Source organism: Ranitomeya variabilis, chromosome 1 (assembly GCF_051348905.1).
Source record: "Ranitomeya variabilis isolate aRanVar5 chromosome 1, aRanVar5.hap1, whole genome shotgun sequence".
Taxonomy (NCBI): Eukaryota; Metazoa; Chordata; class Amphibia; order Anura; family Dendrobatidae; genus Ranitomeya; species Ranitomeya variabilis.
In genome coordinates, this window is record NC_135232.1 from 269,666,145 (window position 1) to 269,684,193 (window position 18,049).

The 18,049-nt window shown below is 46.7% G+C and overlaps 2 protein-coding genes across 8 annotated transcripts in view; one reads left to right on the forward strand and one right to left on the reverse strand.

Annotated features, from left to right (window-relative positions):
- Positions 1 to 16,871, reverse strand: part of KLHL22 (kelch like family member 22) — a 28,850-nt gene extending 11,979 nt beyond the window's left edge. Inside the window, exons 1-6 of one of the 4 annotated variants that reach the window (XM_077293557.1) lie at positions 16,712 to 16,871; positions 12,555 to 12,884; positions 10,045 to 10,210; positions 8,128 to 8,352; positions 6,900 to 7,396; positions 2,251 to 2,443 (exon numbers count right to left, since the gene is read on the reverse strand). In XM_077293557.1, the coding sequence (XP_077149672.1) occupies positions 2,251 to 2,443; positions 6,900 to 7,396; positions 8,128 to 8,352; positions 10,045 to 10,210; positions 12,555 to 12,775 (1,302 nt within the window). In that variant the 5' untranslated portion in view covers positions 12,776 to 12,884; positions 16,712 to 16,871. Of the gene's footprint in view, positions 1 to 2,250; positions 2,444 to 6,899; positions 7,397 to 8,127; positions 8,353 to 10,044; positions 10,211 to 12,163; positions 12,323 to 12,554; positions 12,885 to 16,512 lie in introns of those variants that run through there. The other 3 variants (XM_077293549.1, XM_077293564.1, XM_077293573.1) reach the window with 3 other exon arrangements.
- MED15 (mediator complex subunit 15) overlaps positions 16,823 to 18,049 on the forward strand; it is an 89,704-nt gene continuing 88,477 nt past the window's right edge. Inside the window, exon 1 of one of the 4 annotated variants that reach the window (XM_077293524.1) lies at positions 16,823 to 17,099. In XM_077293524.1, coding sequence (XP_077149639.1) covers positions 17,032 to 17,099 — 68 coding nt within the window. In that variant the 5' untranslated portion in view covers positions 16,823 to 17,031. The remainder of the gene's footprint in view (positions 17,100 to 18,049) is intronic. The other 3 variants (XM_077293514.1, XM_077293531.1, XM_077293539.1) reach the window with 3 other exon arrangements.

Here is an 18,049-nt window from a genome sequence, read left to right on the forward strand (position 1 = left end):
TAAGTACACAGTGCTATATAATATGTTAATTGCAATATATTAAGAGGATAAAAGTTTTGATGGGAACGCTGTTTTAAGGAATGTTTTTCTCTGAAATGCAACAATGTTACAGTCACACATATGTGGCTGAAATGATGCAGCCAGTGTCTGATCCATGCTGCTCGTGGATCAGGCAGCATGTATCCACAATCAGGTTCCCATTAAAGGAGTTGTTAACTACATGGGCATTGATTGATGAATGTAATTTTTTCACAAAATAAAAAGATATGCAGTATGTAAAACAGGGGGCAGGTCACTGAGGGATTAGTTACCTGTAGTGATGAGTGAATACACTCGTTACTCGAAATTTCCCGAGCATGCTCAGGTGTCCTCCGGAGTATTTTTTAGTGCTCGGAAATTTAGTTTTCAGCGCCGCAGCTGAATGATTTACATCTGTTAGCCAGCATAAGTACATGTGGGGATTCCCTAGCAACCAGGCAACCCCCACATGTACTTCTGCTGGCTAACAGATGTAAATCATTCAGCTGCAGCAATAAAAACTAAATTTCTGAGCACTAAAAAATACTCGGAGGACACCCAAGCAAATCCCGAGTAACGAGTATATTCGCTAATCACTAGTTACCTGCCACAAGCCCATATAGATAAATATGTAAGCAGAGCACCACAAACAGCCCCCCCCACAGTCCGCCCTGAAGCACGAGCATATCACTAACTGAAAATAAAGGGTAAACAACAACAACCACAAGACAGGTTTCATCACCCAGGTATCATTTTAAGGGCTCCTTCTCACTTGTGAAAGACTCGGATGAGTATTGCACGGCAATACCCCGGTGCTGCTGCCGGCACAGAGGAGCGGAGTGTGCGGCTGCATGTATTCCTATACGGCCGCATGCTCCGATCTGAGTGCTGGGTGCAGAGCCGGGTTTTAAACATACGAGACGCATCCGAGTTGCTCGCAAGTGAGAAGGAGCCCTAATCAGTACAACGGCGCCGACCTGACACTGTCTGTAGGTTCCCATTAGGCCACGTTCACACGATCAGTATTTGGTCAGTATTTTACCAAAACCAGGAGTGGGTGATAAATACAGAAGTGGTGACTGTCTGTTCCTCTCCTGGTTTTGGCTTACAAATACTGATGTAAAATATTGGCCAAATGCTGAACGTGGTCTTAGAAAAGGTTTTCCACTACTAATTCCACCCCATTTCATATGTCCTAACTTCACAATTCTCTAATACACCATTACCTGACCTGCTCCTGGAAGCTCATCTCTATGTGGACCATCTAGTTTTCTGTTAGGATTCTGGCTCTACGACCTCCGGTCTGAAGCTGCAATCGAACAGACAGAGTAGCGCGTCATTGGTGGGGGCTGAGCTACCTCTGTGAGTGACAGCAGTCTGAGCATGCATGCTAAGATCAGACTTCACTCTCCTCTTCTGCCTGTATACTGCCGATGTTTCGGAGGCAGCCCAGCCCCCATCAACGACATGCGCCATACAATTCATCTGATTCTGGTATCCAGACGGTAAGTAGCAGAGCCAGAATCACAACGGAAAGCTACATCACCCACATAGAGATGAGCTAACAGGAGCAAGGCAGGCAATAGAAGTATATTAGAAAACCGACAGGAAGCGTTAAGACAAGTAAAATGGGGTCAACTTTAAGGCCTCTTTTATATGTATGTCCCACATACGGTGAGGTCTGATGGGCGTCTCTGGTCTTGATCCAGCACCTCCTCTCTTTTTACAGTCACCGTAGTCCTTCCCTGCTTTATATGAATCAAGCATTCTACGTCATCCACACAGTGTCCCCCAATCGCGCTCCTGCACAGGCGCACCTCTGTCTGTACTGTAGTGTGCATGCGCTGGCATAATTTCAGGATCATCGGCGCTCTTTGGCCTTTCCTGGCGCATGCACATTACAGTACTTTACTCTGCCCTAAGCAACGCAGATAGACGTCTGCGCAGGAGTGGGATAGGGGATTAATATAATGTACTTATCAGAATAGTGCTGATGTCCTCATTTCAGAAGTGCTGTCCCGCTGAATTACGGCAGTATGGTCTTTAAGATTGCCACTGATTGAGGGACATGTGACCAGACCTGTTCATCAGTGGCCTGAAATAACACTGCTGAAGATCAATACTGGGTGCAATATGGAGGCTCTGTATGTTATGCTTAATGTGAACAGGCAGCACATTAAGGTTTACAAGTAAGCTGAAAAAAAATAAATAAAAAAAATAAGATTTCCTTGCCTGTTTCTGAAGCGATGCCACGTATTTCCACGTGTTGGTGCATGGATCATACCTTTCCACCTCCTTAAGCTCTTCGTGGTAATCTCTCCCTGCAATTGCATATATAAATTTCCCCAAAACACAGACTGATAGGTCAGCCCGAGGCTGCTGCATGGACTGGATTTGGAACCAGCGATTGTGCCGCGGATCGTATCTTTGAAAAAAAGATATTTCAGGTTTGCAGAAAAAAAAAAAAAAAAACTCAACATAATATTAGACATTAGAAAAAAGTAGACATGCTACAAATAAAAGTAGAACATTAAAAGAAAAACGTGGCCACTACATGGAGAGGAACGCCTTACAATGAACAACTGAAGCAGAGTACACGCTTCGCTGTGACTGCATTGCTTACATGTACACAGCCAGCCAAAAGAGGTCTGACATTTCATAAAAGAGCAATACAATAAACTCTAGAGTTAAAGGGAACCTGTCATCCCAAAATTTGCCTATAAGCTTCGGCCACCGGCATCAGGGGCTTACCCCACCCGATGTAACCTAAAAGATAAGAAAAACAAGTTAGATTATACTCACCCAGGGGCGGTCCGGTCCGATGGGCGTCACAGGTCCCGCGCCTCCCATCTTCATACGATGACGTCCTCATCTTTGCTTCCTGCGGCGGCTCCGGCATATTTTATCTGCCCTGTTGAGGCCAGAGCAAAGTACTGATGCGCAGGCACCGGGAAAAATCAGAGAGGCCCAGCGCCTGCGCACTGCAGTACTGTGCTGTGCCCTCAACAGGGCAGATAAAATATGCCTGTGCCGGAGCCGCGGCAAGAAGCAAAGGAGAGGACGTCATCATATGAAGATGCGACGCCCATCGGACCGGACCGCAGCGGGTCCGCCCCTGGGTGAGTATAATATAACTTGTTTTTCTTCTCTTTCAGGTTAGGCTACTTTCACACTTCCGTTTTTTTGAATCCGTCACAATGCGTCGGCGCGACGTATCGACGGATGCGTCAAAAATAGTGACGCTAGTGACCGCTAGACGGTTCCGTCGAAAAACTGGATCCCCTGCATCCGTTTTTACCATCCGTTTTTTTTTACGGATCCGTTTTCCATGCCTACAAATGGGAGTCTCCCAAATGTGATTGGCTACTGGAAATTAGGGAAACCAATATATTGACTGGCCGGCTGTCTTTAAGCTGGCAGGAGTCTTGCTGGCACATTTGGAGGTGACGCCCAGGCCAGGTTTATATAGATTTGGGGCCTGTCTGGCCAATTGGCTACAAATTCCTGATTCTGACCATGCTCAGTGTAAAAAAACGGATTCCAGCGCTGGATTCCGTCATACGACGTGTCACGACGGATCCTGCGTCCATAGGCTTCCATTCTAGTCAACGACGTATGCCGCAGGATCATCGCGACACGTTTTCCCGACGCAGACAAAAACTGTTACATTGAACGTTTTTTCCAGAAGACGGTCCGCCAAAACACGACGGATCCGTCGCACGACGGATGCGACGTGTGGCCATCCATCGCAATCCGTCGCTAATACAAGTCTATGGGAAAAAAACGGATCCTGAGGGCACATTTGCAGGGTCCGTTTTTTTCCCAAAACGAAGCATTGCAACGGATCTGAAAAGACGGAAGTGTGAAAGAGGCCTTAGGCTACTTTCACACTAGCGTCGTTTTGCATAAGTCGCAATGCGTCGTTTAGGAGAAAAAAACGCATCCTGCAAAGTTGTCTGCAAGATGCGTTTTTCCCCCATAGACTTATATTAGCGACGCATTGCGACGTATGGCCACACGTCGCATCCGTCATGCGACGGATGCGTCATGTTTTGGCGGACCGCCGGCACAAAAAAAGTTACATGTAACATTTTTTTGTGCGTCGTGTCCGCCATTTCCGACCGCGCATGCGCGGCCGGAATTCCGCCCCCTCCTCCCCGGACATTACAATGGGGCAGCGGATGCGTTGAAAAACTGCATCCGCTGCCCCCGTTGTGCTTTCATTTCACAGCATGCGTTGGTACGTCGGCCCGACGCACTGTGACGGGCCCGTACCGACGCTAGTGTGAAAGTAGCCTTAGGGTACCGTCACACAGTGGCATTTTTATCGCTACGACGGCACGATTCGTGACGTTGTAGCGATATCGTTACGATCTCGCAGTGTCTGACACGCTACTGCGATCAGGCACCCAGCTGAGAATCGTACGTCGTAGCACATCGTTTGAAACTTTCTTTCATCGTTGGATCTCCCGCTGTCATCGCTGGATCGTTGTGTGTGACAGCGATCCAGCGATGCGTTCGCTGGTAACCAGGGTAAACATCGGGTTACTAAGCGCAGGGCCGCGCTTAGTAACCCGATGTTTACCGTGGTTACCAGCGTAAAAGTAAAAAAAACCAAACCGTACATACTCACCATCTGATGCCCGTCAGGTCCCTTGCCGTCTGCTCTCCGCTCTTACTGTCTGCCGGCCGGAAAGTGAGAGCAGATCACAGCGGTGACGTCGCCGCTGCGCTCTGCTCTCACTGTACGGCCGGATCTCAGTGAGAGCAGGAAGCAGACGGCAAGGGACCTGACGGGCATCAGATGGTGAGTATGTACGGTTTGTTTTTTTTTACTTTTACGCTGGTAACCACAGTAAACATCGGGTTACTAAGCGCGGCCCTGCGCTTAGTAACCCGATGTTTACCCTAGTTACCCGGGGACTTCAGCATCGCTCCAGCGCCGTGATTGCAACGTGTGACCGCAGTCTACGACGCTGGAGCGATACTCATACGACGCTGCGACGTCACGAATCGTGCCGTCGTAGCGATGTAAATGGTACTGTGTGACGGTACCCTTACATAGAGGGGTTATCTACAGCATTACAGAATGCTGTAGATAAGCCCCTGATGCTGGTGGCCGAAGCTTATAGGCGAATTTTGGGGTGACAGATTCCCTCTAAAGATTTTAATAAAGAAATGTAATTAAAAGAAGTAGACTCAACACATGTCTTCAGGAGTGCACAGTTCTCCAGTCAACTCACTTCTTTGCTGCTGGAGCTCAGGCACTCCTCAAGTGACAGTTCTGGTGTCAGCAGCATTGCCCTTCTGCAGAGCTGAAGTGCTATTATGACACTTTCAGGTCTGATTGTATGTTTGCTCAAAAGTTTACACAGTTGCCTCTACATGGAAATTTATAGATAAGAGAGTCTTTAAACAAAGGCAGGGCTCAGCACACAGCCTGTGATTTTGGAGGACTGATAACAGTGTTATATCAGGAGCTGACAGGGAGGGGGAGGGAGCTGTACTAACTATCCTATAGAAATTAATAGGCTGAAAAGAGGTGGCTGGGATCTCATGAGTTAACGCATCAGCCTGGAATGCACATACTGGGCCATGCTCTAGTGATCAGTCTCCTTGCCAACAACATGTACACTAATGCAAGTTAAATCATAGTAGGAGAATGACAGCAAACAGAAAAAAAGGAATTTGCAAATTTTCATGCTAACTACACAAATCTCACAACATGAGAACAACTCTTTAAGTATACAGCTAAAGACCATTAACTTAACAACTCTCTTGCTCAATCCTTTTTTACCCTGAGTAGACTGCATAAATTCGGTAGAAGAGTAAATGATAAATGTCATAGATGTGGGGAGGAGGGAGCGGATTTTTGGCATCTCATTTGGGATTGTAGAATTATAAGAAGATATTGGAAGGATGTAATTTTTACACTAGGATACTTGGGATACCTGTTGAATGTAGTGCAGAGCTGTGTGTGTTTGGTGTTGTGGATGAAGAAATGTGGACTCATTATGATAGAATATTTCTCAGAGAGGCTCTGTTTGTGGCTAGGAAAGCGATAGCACTGAGGTGGATAGGGGGGGAAGGTTTTCTTCGACCAATCAGTGGAAAAAATTAGTTAACGATATAATTCCATATGAGAACATATTATACAGGAACAAAGGTTGTCCCCTGAAATTTCAAAGAATTTTGGAAAGGTAGTGCGACTCACCCTAGACACACCTAGCCCCTGGTGCCATGATTTCCTCAACCGCGAGATATAATCCCGGAGGTTTCTCTTTTTCAGTGAGTGAACGTGATGCTTTATGTGGACTCAGGAATATTTGTTTATTATAACCTGAACTGTAACATACTCAGAACTTTGATAAAGAACTTTTTGGTTGATGGTGCAATGCTGCTGAGAATACATTATGTTTAAAGTTCTATTTTACTTATTTTGTTTGTTTATTTTGTCATTGAAAGTATGATTTTAATCACTGATATTGTGGATGATGATTTGATGGATTACTCTGATTTTACACTGCAATGTCACATGCTTGTTATATTTTTTTGTGGAATCTTTCAATAAAGAGAGTTTAAAAAACAAACTCTTGCTACCAATTAGTATCAACAGGTATTGGCAAACTGGCAATGTCAAAGGGAAATTCTCCTTTTACTGTTCTGCTATAAATTGCAGCTATGTCATAAATCGATCAATAAACACATACACATATATTATTAAGCTAGGTCCTGGTAAGGGTATAATAATATGGTTATCTTGTTAATTCTACACACAGTTAATAATATAAGGAGTAACAAAAAATGATTAAAGTTAATGTATATACAGAAAAATACTGATCAAATAAGAGGCCGAACTGAAAAATTGAATATACCCTCACCTCCAGCATCTCGCTTCGGCACGGTACCCTCTCACGTTGTTGTCTCCCCCAATCAAATAGACAAAGTTATTGAATACAGCAATGCCTTGGTTAGACATTCGAGGTGCCTGAGCAGCAGTTAGCGGCTTCCATTCCCCAGTCATCAAAGGATTCCAATATTTGGCTTGATCGCTGAGTACAGTATAGGGGGTAGAATACATGCCTCCGAAGCCCACTACACAGTTGATCTCTGAACGCAGTTGTGTGTGGGGCCCCTGTAGGACTGGTTGCATGATTTCATTCTTGTGATATTCCAATGCATTGGATACCGTCACTTTGAGGGGACATGGTCCCAACTTGTCATGTAACCTTTGTAGGACTGGCAACTCCATCAAGGGAAAACGAACAGTTTCTAATAACTTTGGAGACTCAGACAGGCTCACCTGGTCTGTTTCCACTTGCTCTGCCGTGTAATGATAAAGCAAAGCCCCCTCATACACCTCATTTTCAGAGCCTACCTGAAAACAAATGTAATGCAGTGCATGGGATCAATATGTCAGTACCAGTTGTTCAAGCTATCAATATTGGTTGAATGGGAACCATCATTACTTATACAGCCACCAGTGTTATGCCGGATAGTCACAGGATTTTATAGGTGTCACTTTATGAAAGGTACCCTGAAATAGGAGATGCTCGCACTGATGAGTCTTGTGGGTGGTCCCAGGCTCCTCCAGGGGCATGTAGTTTTGGCTAGGACATGCACAGATAGAGCCGAGGCCAGTGCACCTTTCGATGTCACGGTGGCTGGCTTCTATTCAGATAGCCAAGCTTGGAAAAGCTCAAAGCAAACTCGAGCAATAGACAGGATCCGTCCAGGTCTTCACCAGTAGCACACGCTACTTTAGTATTTTTTGGGTGTTTTATGCTTAAAGTGACTTTGGAAACCTACTATCATCCTGTATAAAACTATGGGGACAATTTATGGGCTGTAGATGTAATGGCAAATTCCCTTTAAATCCTTCATTGGAGGATTCTCCTCTTCTCACTGCTTATAATACGCTTATGCATCAATACCATTAGTGAGGTTATTACTTTGCTCAAACCCAGACATAACTGAAGCCATAGTTACTACTATATGTGCTGCCTACAACTACGTGTAAGTAACTAGCAATAAGATTTGTGCTGGTTCTCATACCTTCTATCACTTCTCGGACAGGAAAAGCAGCAGGAGCCATGTCTGACAGCTTACCTCCAGCCGGTTACTGCTAAGCAGAGAGAACACTTTTTCCAGGGGAAGCTGTCTGTATATTTGAGTACGGGAAAAAGTAATAAAATTTTTCAGCACAAAGGTATCCAGCTCTTCACTAAGTTGGTGTAGGTGGAATAGCTCCGCTAGCATGTACATCTCCACAACATTTTCCTCATCCACCCAGGAGACAAGAAAATCACAGCAAAAGCTGATGACTTCAGGTATCTGAGAAAACAAAAAGCCCAATAATAAATGTATCAGAAAATCTGATAGGCAGGAATCACAAACCTGAGAAGAACATAAACAGCGGCATAATGGTGGATGGAGAGTATTCACAGTCTACATACAGAATGGATCTACATCATGAGGAGGAGACAAGACTGATTTTTTATGAAAAAAATCAAAAACAAATGCAATGTAAATGTGTACAGTTCTTCACTGAATTTTTCATCCAGTGAAACGACAATTGGATTAAGAAAAAAAAACAAACAAAAAACCATGTGCATGTGTCCTTTCCATCTCTTGGTTGAACTTGATGAACATTTTGTCTTCTGGCCTCACAGCTAATGTCAATGTAGACAGCAAAAGACTGCTGATCCCAGTGATTGGCTGCAGTGGTCATGTGCTAAAGATGGGACATAGCCCTGCAAATACATGGGACAAGAGGCGCTAGAGAAGCATGGGATTCAAAAGTAATTGTTATTTTACAGCATTTCCTGCCTTCAAGTCAATTTTACAAAAATAGAAGCCCCCCTAAAATAGTCTTTATTAATTATTAAAATAGTAGAGGTCACAGGAAAACATATATAAATGTAAAATAACCCAGGTAATCGGGTTTAGGGAATGGGCTCTATAGTCCCTAGTTCAACCCTAAAGTATCCCTACCTGTCCGCTGAGGTTGGCACCCTAATGTGAACGATGTGGCGCCCCTGCATAACGTGGATTAACCCTATTGATCTTCATAAGACCCTGTTTCTGAATTGAGCACCTCTTATGAGGACCAATAGGGTCAGCCCAAGTTGAGCGAAGGTGCCACATCGTTCTCATTGGGGTGCCAACCTCAGCAGACAGGAAGAGGTACTTTAGGGTTGAACTAGGGACTATATAGAGCCCATTCCCTAAACCAGATTACCTGGGTTATTTTACATTTATTTATGTTGTTTCGCGACGTCTACTATTTCCTAGAATGTCAATAAAGACTATTTTATAGCGTTTTTTCCAGTTTTGCTTACTTGATAAGAGCCATGCTACTTATCCTCTTGTTTTTCTTTCGACAATTTTTCCTGATCTTGGACAACTCCTTTGATTACCGTATGTGCAGAACTTTAGATATTTACTTTTTTGTGCATCTAAAATGCCCACAGAAGCACTCCTACTTAAGAGTGACGGTTCCTAGACATGCTAGTACATTGGTGTCTCCTGACTTTCTAAACCAGAAGAGGTTGGAGGATACAGGAGAAGTGGATGTGCTTGGTTTCAGGAACTCCTATAGAAGTCACTTGATCTTTTCCAATTTGTGGCTGCATGGCTAATTGCATGGGGGTCAAAGGATACTTTCTCCCAATAGGTGGGTGTCTTATAAAAGGGAACCATTTATGGATGGAATTATTACTCATATTACTTCCTATTTCATGGGAATATCCTTATCTCTTTAAACATTATTTGCTTTTAGCATTTATTTTCTCCAAGACTTCATTCTGGCTTTGTCGACCCCACAATGCTTATTATATACGTTTGATCCCATTTTCCCCCCCAAGTCATAAGGAGGTAAAGAAGCTTATATGTAATATATGGTCCATCATCTATCAGTAAAAACATTTTAAAAATTATTTTCTTATTATTAATTCACAGTAAAGAAAACCTGTTTTTATCTTTGTTACAATTGGTAACAATAATTCCATTTTGCTTTGTGCCCACCTGAAGCTGGCAAGCGGCGGCAAGTATCTCCTGCACATTGTGAATGCCAAGTTCCAGTTCAGAGGTGTATATGAAATCCAGAATCTTGCACATAGCATCATAAGTAATACCATGGATCTGCACCTCATGTTGATCTTTTTCTCTCAAGCCTCCTGCAAACATCCCCCTGTTAAAACACATTACTTCTATATATCAGTATTTGAAACCATCACATCTTACTTTCAAACTACTGTATTTTTGGACTATTAGAAGAGAAAAAGAAAAAACAGCCCAATTTTGAATAGTATTTTATTCATATTTTGGTACATGTGCCTTTTTACCTGCATAATGGAATCACTTTTTCTTTAATGAAAAAAAAAAGTTTCTAAGGTTCTGCTATTTATATTAGACACTAAAAACTGACTTTAGATACACCACAAATGGCATCAATGTGCGATTCATTTTTTTCATGGATCCATTCAATTGAATGAAGATACTGATCTACAAATCAGTCCAAGGTAGGACATCTCTCAGTTTCGTTTTTTTTTTGTCAGTTGATCAGCAAAAAAAAAAACAAAACAAAACAAAAAAACAGATATGGGAGCATATACATAGATGCCAATGGGCACATGTTCTATCCGTGAAAAACACAGATGAGTAAAACAGCAATAGATTGCGGGCCCACGTCAGATGGTTCCTGCAATGTACAGGCAGTTGCCTCTGGCAGAAAAAAAAAAAAACTACATTAGAAACATCACAGAAGACTGTAACTGAGCAATAATTCACAGTACTGCTGTTCTAGACTAAAGCTGGCCATATAATTAGAGATCTGTTGGGTGAATGACCGTTTAGATGACAGCTATCTTCCCTTCCCTGACCTCACCTTCCCTTCCCTGACCTCACCTTCCAGCTATCTTCCCTGACCTCACCTTCCAGCTATCTTCCCTGACCTCACCTTCCAGCTATCTTCCCTGACCTCACCTTCCAGCTATCTTCCCTGACCTCACCTTCCCACACCATCAGCCGAGTGCTCCTGTGTCCTATTTTAGGCTAAGTTCCCAGGATGAGCTTTAGGTGAGTTTTTGATGATGCAAATTTTTTGTATACCGTACATTAAGTAAAATAGGCTACTTGCATTTTTTTCAAAAGTACGCAGCTTAAAAAAACTCACCAAAAGCTCATCATGGGAACACAGCCTTAAGGTACCTTCACACTAAACGACGCTGCAGCGATACAGACAACGATCCCGATCGCTGCAGCGTCGCTGTTTGGTCGCTGGACAGCTGTCACACAGACCGCTCTCCAGCGACCAACGATGCCGAAGTCCCCGGGTAACCAGGGTAAACATCGGGTTGCTAAGCGCAGGGCCGCGCTTAGTAACCCGATGTTTACCCTGGTTACCAGTGTAAAATGTAAAAAAACAAACAGTACATACTCACCTTCGCGTCCCCTTCCCTGCACTGACTGAGCGCCGGCCCTAACAGCAGAGCGGTGACGTCACCGCTGTGCTGTGCTTTCACTTTACGGCCGGCGCTCAGTCAGTGCAGGAAGCGGACGGCGAGGGACGTGACGGACATCAGAGGGTGAGTATGTACTGTTTGTTTTTTTTACTTTTACGATGGTAACCAGGGTAAACATCGGGTTACTAAGCGCGGCCCTGCGCTTAGTAACCCGTTATTTACCCTGGTTACCATTGTAAAACATCGCTGGCATCGTTGCTTTTGCTGTCAAACACGACGATACACGGCGATCTGACGACCAAATAAAGTTCTGAACTTTCCTAAACGACCAGCGATATCACTGCAGGATCCTGATCGCTGCTGCCTGTCAAACTCAACGATATCGCTAGCCAGGACGCTGCAACGTCACGGATCGCTAGCGATATCGTTTAGTGTGAAGGTACCTTTAGAGAGCCTGCTGCTAGAATCGTCTGTCATCGGCTAATCTACTCACCAAACAAAAGGATCAGGCGATTGAATCCCAACCGCCAATGCCTGTAACACCCGACATAATGGGTCAGGGGACAGAGGCCCCCATACATATTACGTGCCAAATATGGAGAGCTCGTTCCAGCTTTATCTAATGTGTATGGGGGCACTGGTAGAAAGACGAGGGGAGGTACACATTAAACTAAACATACCTTAGCTTTTAGATTTGGTGAGAGGGATCATTTTCCTCACATCACAAAGACTTCAGAAATGGTTGTCACCAGCCTAAAACTTTCAGCACTTCTTGCCTGTGGGTTCCAGTTATGGCACTCTCCACAAGCATACTTTTATTTTCCAATTTTGAAGCACTTCTGAAAATATTACAGTATTCAAAAATATTGTGCTTCCAATCATAAAAACAGTGGATTTTAACATCCATCAACCTACAAGGAAAAGTCATTCTATGGAATGAGAAAAACAGCACCTGGCTATCTCCGGCAGTCCCATAGTCAATGTATAGAGCGTTGACATAAATTGCTAGCTGGAACAACCCCTTTAACGCAAGACAAACGCAAAAAACAGACATTGTAGAATAAACTTTACCTAAAATAATCACAAGACGCAGCCAAGAGGATGCGATGAGCCTCCACACATCTTCCTTCCAGCTTGAGGACCACGTCAAATAAGATTCCTCCATTTCGGAGCCCAACAAGACCGTCCAGAAGAGTTTGTGAGTGCTGCGTACTCCTATATATAGTGTTTTGTGGAAGCGGCTGCTCCTTGGACACATGATTAGGTTTCACAACTTCATGATCCTCTGCCATTGTTGCAGTTTGAACTCAAACCTGGAATTTGTGTCAGTATCTCATCCATATGAAACATATAAAACCAGTTCTGTGACCTTAGATTCTGGATATATCTGTATCAGTTTTACTGTAAGAATAAATAAAAGTCATTGTATGCCATGCAGATAATAACCGCCATAAAAGGTTAAAGGGGTTTTCCAGGCTGAAATGAAAAGTCTGCCGTCAGTCTATGTGATTACACAATTGTGACAGTAGGCAATGCGCTCACTGTCATGACTCCCCTGCATTCGCTGTCAAATGACTGCATACTTGCCGACATGTCCCAACTAGAGTCAATGAGCGAAGGGCAGGAGTCTAGTTGGCAAGTGACCGCAAGAATTCAAATTGCATAAAGGCAAATGACCACGCAGCGAATACAGGGGGAATAATGACAGAGTGTGCTTTACAGATGATCATGACATGCCTTGCACTACGTTAACTATGTGTTTTGAAGACAAACATTTTGGTCTGCTACAAATGATGTAGTCTTGTGGTAAGGCAGAAGCCAAATGAGAGTACGATACAATCAGAATTTAATCCAGAAAACGTTTTCATCTATGTTAGATACTTCACAGCACAGCACGCTGTAACAGTTACACTCTGTGGCAGAGCAGGGAGGCTCGATCTCCGTGCTCTGCCACACAGCCGCTATGGGGCCCCTGAGCAGGCGGGAGGGCCCGGTGCCAGCAAAGGGTCCCCAGCACGCCATCGCTAGGTCAACTGTAGCGGATAGATGTCGATACAGCTGACCGCATTGATGAGAGACGGAGCGTTACGCTCTCTCCCATCATCCCCTTCTCAGCGTCTGACGTCACCAATGCTGACACGGGGTCGCGATGACATCACTGCTCGGCGCCTGCGGTCCGGAGACGTGTGGGCGCTCAGGGCATCGAAGGAACGAGGAGCAGAGGTGAGTATTGGATTTATTGTTTTTATGGGGCATTATACTATAGAGTCTGACTGTGAGGGTGAGTGCAGTATACTATAGAGTCTGCCCATGGGACGTGCAGTATACCATAGTCTGCCTGTGCGTGTGTGCATTATACTATAAAGTCTGCTTATGGGAAGTGCAGTATACTATAGAGTCTGCCTGTGCGTGTGTGTGGTGCATTATACTATAAAGTCTGCTTATGGGAAGTGCAGTATACTATAGAGTCTGCCTGTGCGTGTGTGTGGTGCATTATACTATAAAGTCTGCTTAAGGGAAGTGCAGTATACTATAGAGTCTGCCTGTGCGTGTGTGTATGGGTGAATTATACTATATAGTCTGCCCATGGGAAGTGCAACATACTATAGAGCCTTCCTGTGCATGTGTGTATTCATTATACTATACAGTCTGCAAATGGAAAGTGCAGTGTACTATTGAGTCTGCCTGTGCGTGTGCATTATACTATAGAGGCTGCCTATGGGGGGTGCATTATACTATAGAGTCTGCCCATGGGAAGAGCAGTATACTATAGAGTCTGTCCGTGCGTGTGGGGGTGTATTATACTATAAAGTCTGCCTATGGGAAGTGCAGTATACTATACTATAGAGTATGTGTGTGTGCGTGGGGCGGGTCATTATACTATAGAGTCTCCAAATGGGGAGTGCAGTATACTATAGAGTCTGCCTGTGTGTGTGTGTGTTGGGGGGAGGGGGCATTATTCTATAGAGTCTGCCTATGGGGAATGCATTATACTATATATTTTGCCTACGGGGGGGTGCAATATACTATAGAGTCTGCCTATGGGGGGTGCATTATACAATATAGAGTCTGCCTATGGGTTCAAATCCACACAGGGCAATATTACTTTTAGGGGAAAAATGTGTGCACTGCTGTCAAGAGCACTTGCGCACAGCATTACTATATTCTAGAGGGTTGCTTTAGAATTTAGAAGGCACAGAGAACTACACAGCAGGTGCAGTAATAGGGTCACATACGGCAGCAGCGGCTCAGTAGTGGGGTATCAGGGGCAGTAATAAGGACACATACGGCAGCAGCGGCTCAGTATTGGGGTATCAGGTGCAGTAATAAGGACACATACTGCAGCAGCGGCTCAGTATTTGAGTATTAGGTGCAGTAATAGGGACACATACGGCAGCTGCGGCTCAGTATTGGGGTATCAGGTGCAGTAATAGGGACACATACGGCAGCAGCGGCTCAGTATTGGGGTATCAGGTGCAGTAATAGAGACACATATGGCAGCAGCGGCTCAGTATTGGGGTATCAGGTGCAGTAATAGAGACACATACGGCAGCAGCGGCTCAGCATTGGGGTATCAGGTGCAGTAATAGGGACACATACGGCAGCAGAGGCTCAGTATTGGGGTATCAGGGGCAGTAATAGGGACACATACGGCAGCAGCGGCTCAGTATTGGGGTATTAGGTGCAGTAATAGGAACACACACGGCAGCAGCGGCTCAGTATTGGGGTATCAGGGGCAGTAATAGGGACACATATGGAAGCAGCGACTCATTATTGGAGTATCAGGAGCAGTAATAGGGACACATACGGCAGCAGCGGCTCAGTATTGTGGTATCAGGGGCAGTAATAGGGACATATACGGCAGCAGCGGCTCAGCATTGGGGTATCAGGTGCAGTAATAGGGACACATACGGCAGCAGCGGCTCAGTATTGGGGTATCAGGGGCAGTAATAGGGACACATACGGCAGCAGCGGCTCAGTATCGGGGTATCAGGGGCAGTAATAGGGACACATATGGAAGCAGCGACTCATTATTGGAGTATCAGGAGCAGTAATAGGGACACATACGGCAGCAGCGGCTCAGTATCGGGGTATCAGGGGCAGTAATAGGGACACATACGGCAGCAGCGGCTCAGTATCGGGGTATCAGGGGCAGTAATAGGGACACATACGGCAGCAGCGACTCATTATTGGAGTATCAGGAGCAGTAATAGGGTCACATACGGCAGCAGTGGCTTAGTATTGTGGTATCAGGGGCAGTAATAGGGACATATACGGCAGCAGTGGCTCAGTATTGGGGTATCAGGTGCAGTAATAGGGACACATACGGCAGCAGCGGCTCAGTATTGTGGTATCAGGGGCAGTAATAGGGACACATACGGCAGCAGCGGCTCAGTATTGGGGTATCAGGGGCAGTAATAGGGACACATACGGCAGCAGTGGCTCAGTATTGGGGTATCAGGTGCAGTAGTAGGGACACATACGGTAGCAGCGGCTCTGTATTGGGGTATCAGCAGGATGAGGAGTTTGTGCAGGTTGGGAATAGATGGTGATGGGGCTGGAATATGAGAAGTGAAACGTGTCTTTGTTGTATTCTCTGCAGATGAGTCGTTGCTGGAAGAAGTTGTCATGTCGGTCTGGGCCAGATGGAAAAGATGGGAAAAGTGAACGATTCCATCAGAAAGAACGTCAGCAGTAATTTCCATCTGTAACTGTGCTGTGATCTCTTATATGGTCTGTAGGGCTGGTATCTACCACTGACCATATGGCGGTAATATCCATGTTGGTCGTTATATAGAGATTATCTTCAGTAACAGGGCGGTCATCTGCTGAGGTTCTCCTCCAGTATTAGGGGGCATCACCGAGTTGTAATCGTGGTTACCTGGTTAGGGGCCCACTCAGAAGTTCCCCCCCGAACCAGAACCCTAGCTACCTCTGCAGTGCAGACAGAAAGCTCGTCACTGAAGAGGCTGCGGAAGGTGCGGGAGTGAAAGTGAAAGGGCGGAAAGTAAAAGTCTCACTATCTCACCAGTAAATCCATCCCTGGGGACGTGGAGCTTACAGGACACCGTACAGGACCCCATGACACTACTGAGCCCGCAGCACTCACTGGAGTCCTAGCTATAAGGGGCAGTGATGGGGGCTCCAGTGCGGCAGCCATGGTTGTCTCTACCTGCGTCCATATGACCGGCGCTTCCTCCCCCGGCGCCCTCCGCAGCTCCTCTCACCTGGCACCGTGGTGCCGATACCTCAGCGTCACTTCCGCAAACATGGCGTCACCCGGGATACAGACTGCGCAGAGACACACTCACGTAACACTACAGGAATAGCCCGGTGTGTGACCGCCGGTCCGAGCGCTGCCACTCACAAGCCGAGCACAGGAAAGCTGACCAATCGGCGTGCGGGGGCGTGGTCAGCCACTCTCTGGGTGTGGGCGTGTACTAGCCGCTCTTCCCTTTTTACTGAACAAAGTCCCACGCTGCCTTGCGACACTTCCGCTTTGCTTGGAGCTGCGATTCTTACTCAGAAGAGAGCGCCAGAAACCAGAATGGAGGTGACGGCCCCTGACAGTGACTGGCGGAGCGCGGGCTTCAGGCAGAAGCTGGTCAGCCAGATGTAAGTGCACAGCCGGGACACCCTGCACCGGAGCTAGGCCGCAGCCCTCTCCCTGTCTTATTAGCCGGCAACGTGCTGCCCAGCAGTACCGGGAGAGTTCACATTGCTGGTGATTCAGGGAACTATAGCGGTCAGATACGGTCTATGGATATCTGCCCGTCTCTGTGTATGCTGCCATCGTCTACTATCTACCCACCTGGGGGTATGGCTGCACTCTGCGGCGCCCATCTGAGGAGGGGGGTGGTATGGCTGCGCTCTGCGGCGCCCGTCTGAGGAGGGGGGTGGTATGGCTGCGCTCTGCGGCGCCCATCTGAGGAGGGGGAGACTGGTATGGCTGCGCTCTGTGGGGCCCATCTGAGGAGGGGGAGAGTGGTATGGCTGCACTCTGCGGCGCCCATCTGAGGAGGGGGAGAGTGGTATGGCTGCACTCTGCGGCGCCCATCTGAGGAGGGGGAGAGTGGTATGGCTGCACTCTGCGGCGCCCATCTGAGGAGGGGGGTGGTATGGCTGCGCTCTGCGGCGCCCGTCTGAGGAGGGGGGTGGTATGGCTGCGCTCTGCGGCGCCCGTCTGAGGAGGGGGGTGGTATGGCTGCGCTCTGCGGCGCCCGTCTGAGGAGGGGGGTGGTATGGCTGCGCTCTGCGGCGCCCATCTGAGGAGGGGGGTATGGCTGCGCTCTGCGGCGCCCGTCTGAGGAGGGGGTGGTATGGCTGCGCTCTGCGGCGCCCATCTGAGGAGGGGGGTATGGCTGCGCTCTGCGGCGCCCGTCTGAGGAGGGGGGTGGTATGGCTGCGCTCTGCGGCGCCCATCTGAGGAGGGGGGTATGGCTGCGCTCTGCGGCGCCCGTCTGAGGAGGGGGGTATGGCTGCACTCTGCGGCGCCCATCTGAGGAGGGGGGCTGGTATGGCTGCGCTCTGCGGCGCCCGTCTGAGGAGGGGGTATGGCTGCGCAG